Source organism: Egretta garzetta, unplaced genomic scaffold (assembly GCF_000687185.1).
Source record: "Egretta garzetta isolate BGI_Z169 unplaced genomic scaffold, ASM68718v1 scaffold313, whole genome shotgun sequence".
In the NCBI taxonomy this organism is placed as follows: Eukaryota; Metazoa; Chordata; class Aves; order Pelecaniformes; family Ardeidae; genus Egretta; species Egretta garzetta.
This window is the reverse complement of record NW_009259063.1, coordinates 836,560-839,190: the sequence shown is the minus strand read 5'-3', so window position 1 is coordinate 839,190 and position 2,631 is coordinate 836,560. Positions and strand designations below refer to the sequence as shown.

The following is a 2,631-nucleotide window of genomic DNA, read 5'->3' as shown; positions in this document are numbered from 1 at the left end:
GCCCGTGCCCGGCGGCCGCTTCACCCCCTCGTCTTCCCTAGGCAACAAGGTGTACGTCCACCCCGAGTCGCCCAACACCGGGGCTCACTGGATGAGGCAGGAGATTTCTTTCGGGAAACTGAAGCTGACGAACAATAAAGGTGCTAACAACAACAACGCCCAGGTAAAATGGGGTGGGGAGGTAACGGTGGCTGCGGCTCAGCCGGGGGAGCCCTGGGGTTTTGGGGCTTTACAGCATTTAATCGAGATGCTACATCTTGCGATTTGTTCCCTTCTTGAACTGGGCTGTAGATCTTGTTTTCTGATTGTCTTCATAAGGAGAAGCAACGTCAGAAATAACGTGTAAATTTCTTTGTCTTTAGCTGATACATCTATCTCTGGATTTGATCAAAACGTGGGAGTGTAGCCAATAGCTCTTGATTTCCTGCATTTACACGTTTAGTAACCTAGTGAAACAGGGCTACGAGCTGTGAATCATCTTCTGCTAACAGTTAAAACTGCTCTACTCCCAGGTCAAAAGATTGCAATTTACAGGAAGAAAATCTTGGGCTATAAAATAGATATTTTAATGTTAGATGCAGTTTGTCTAAGGATCCTGTCTCTTCCATGGTTCCTTTCAGATGATAGTACTGCAATCTCTACACAAGTACCAGCCCCGGCTTCACATTGTGGAAGTGACTGAAGATGGTGTTGAAGATCTGAATGATTCCTCGAAGACTCAAACATTTATTTTCCCTGAAACGCAGTTTATAGCAGTGACAGCGTATCAGAACACTGATGTAAGCATGGGTATATAGAACAACAATAAGAATAAAATTGTCTTGTGGGTTCAGCATCCCATCTTACCATATTCTGGTTTCACTTTTAGATTACCCAGCTCAAAATTGACCATAATCCTTTTGCAAAAGGCTTCAGAGACAACTATGACTCGTAAGTACACATATGTCTTCTTTTGCAGCTGTCTCTGCCTAGGAGGCAAGGTTCTGGCCTGAAATGCATGTCAGAAGAGAGTTTCTTTAGACACTACTTCAGTTACTTGGAAGTAGCAATACTTCTACCGGCAGCTTTGCTAAGCTGATGCACTCCTTTCAAAGCCATTAAATGTCTGTCTGAAGAGTTACTGTATTGTCTTGACCTGTCTTCCAGCAGGCTTCTCAATTTTGGTATAAAACTTGTACTGGCAGAACCTAGCTGACCTGCAGACTGGCAGTAGTGTGTGTGGTATCTCCACAGAGCAGGCAGCTTCTTCAAATTGTCAGCAGAAGACTTGCCTAATGCTCTTTCTAGCATCAAATGGCCCTTGAAAAGCTGGAGCTGTATGTGTACAAGTATGGCTTCTGGGAGGAAGGTGCTGTACCTCATTTAAAACGGGTTGGCTGGCAGAGAACAAGTGTGTACTTGTGGCAGCAATACTGTAAATTTTGTACTGCTCTAGGAAAAACAAACTGAAGTCCTAAATTGGATAAAAATGAACAGCCATCCTGTTAAACCTAGCTGTGGTTCTAATTAAGAAATAACTCTTGTTTCTTCCTGTTTGTGTCTTTGTGTTGTCTGGCTCTTGTACTGGAATTGCAAAGAACAATGCTCAGTATTTCTCTTTTATGTTGTAGCATGTACACAGCTTCAGAAAATGACAGATTAACTCCATCTCCCACGGATTCTCCTAGATCCCACCAGATCGTCCCTGGCGCCCGGTACAGCGTGCAACCGTTCTTCCAAGAACAGTTTGTCAACAACCTGCCCCCAGCCAGGTTTTACAACGGTGAGAGAACCGTCCCTCAGACAAACGGCTTGCTCTCCCCGCAGCAGAATGAAGAGGTGGCCAGCCCTCCTCAGCGGTGGTTTGTCACGCCTGTACAGCAGCCCAGTGCCAACAAACTGGACATGAACTCCTACGAGACGGAGTATTCTCCTAGCACCTTGCTCCCTTACGGCATTAAATCCCTCCCCCTTCAGACATCCCATGCTCTGGGGTACTACCCTGACCCGACCCTTCCATCCATGGCAGGCTGGGGGAGCAGGGGCTCTTACCAGAGGAAAATGACAACAGGATTACCTTGGACCTCCAGAACAAGTCCTCCAGGCTTCTCTGAAGACCAGCTTTCCAAGGAGAAGGTGAAAGAAGAAATCGGCTCATCCTGGATAGAGACTCCACCCTCCATAAAGTCTCTAGATTCAAATGATTCTGGGGTCTACACGGGTGCTTGTAAGAGAAGACGGCTCTCCCCTAGCACTTCCAGCAATGAAAACTCCCCGACTATGAAATGCGAGGACGTTAATGCTGAGGACTATAGCAAAGACACTTCAAAAGGCATGGGCTACTACGCGTTCTATACTAGTTCTTAAAGCATCCTTTTGTTCCAATTGGCTAATTTTTTCAGGGTGGCCTTGGTTTTTTTTGCATTACAATTGCCAAAAAGACTCTTGCCTTCCACCTTGAATTGTTGTGTGCAATTCTAAAGAAGGTGCCAAAGGTTTTTGACTGTTGCAGGTGACAAAGTAGGGAAAAGAGCAAAGGATGGTAGAATTCTTCCCCTCTTTTAGAAGGAACCACATGTGGAAGCTGTAAGCAGGAGCCTAGATTTTTATGATGTGGCTTATTTATTGGAGACACTAAAGTGTACAGTTAGG

The 2,631-nt window shown here is 45.4% G+C and overlaps 1 protein-coding gene across 1 annotated transcript in view; it reads left to right on the top strand.

Annotated features, from left to right (window-relative positions):
* Positions 1-2,346, top strand: part of EOMES (eomesodermin) — a 2,627-nt gene extending 281 nt beyond the window's left edge. Inside the window, exons 2-5 of the mRNA XM_009635144.1 lie at positions 42-163; positions 621-779; positions 869-930; positions 1,611-2,346. Of these exons, the coding sequence (XP_009633439.1) occupies positions 42-163; positions 621-779; positions 869-930; positions 1,611-2,346 (1,079 nt within the window). The remainder of the gene's footprint in view (positions 1-41; positions 164-620; positions 780-868; positions 931-1,610) is intronic.
* The last annotated feature ends 285 nt before the right edge of the window (positions 2,347-2,631 follow it).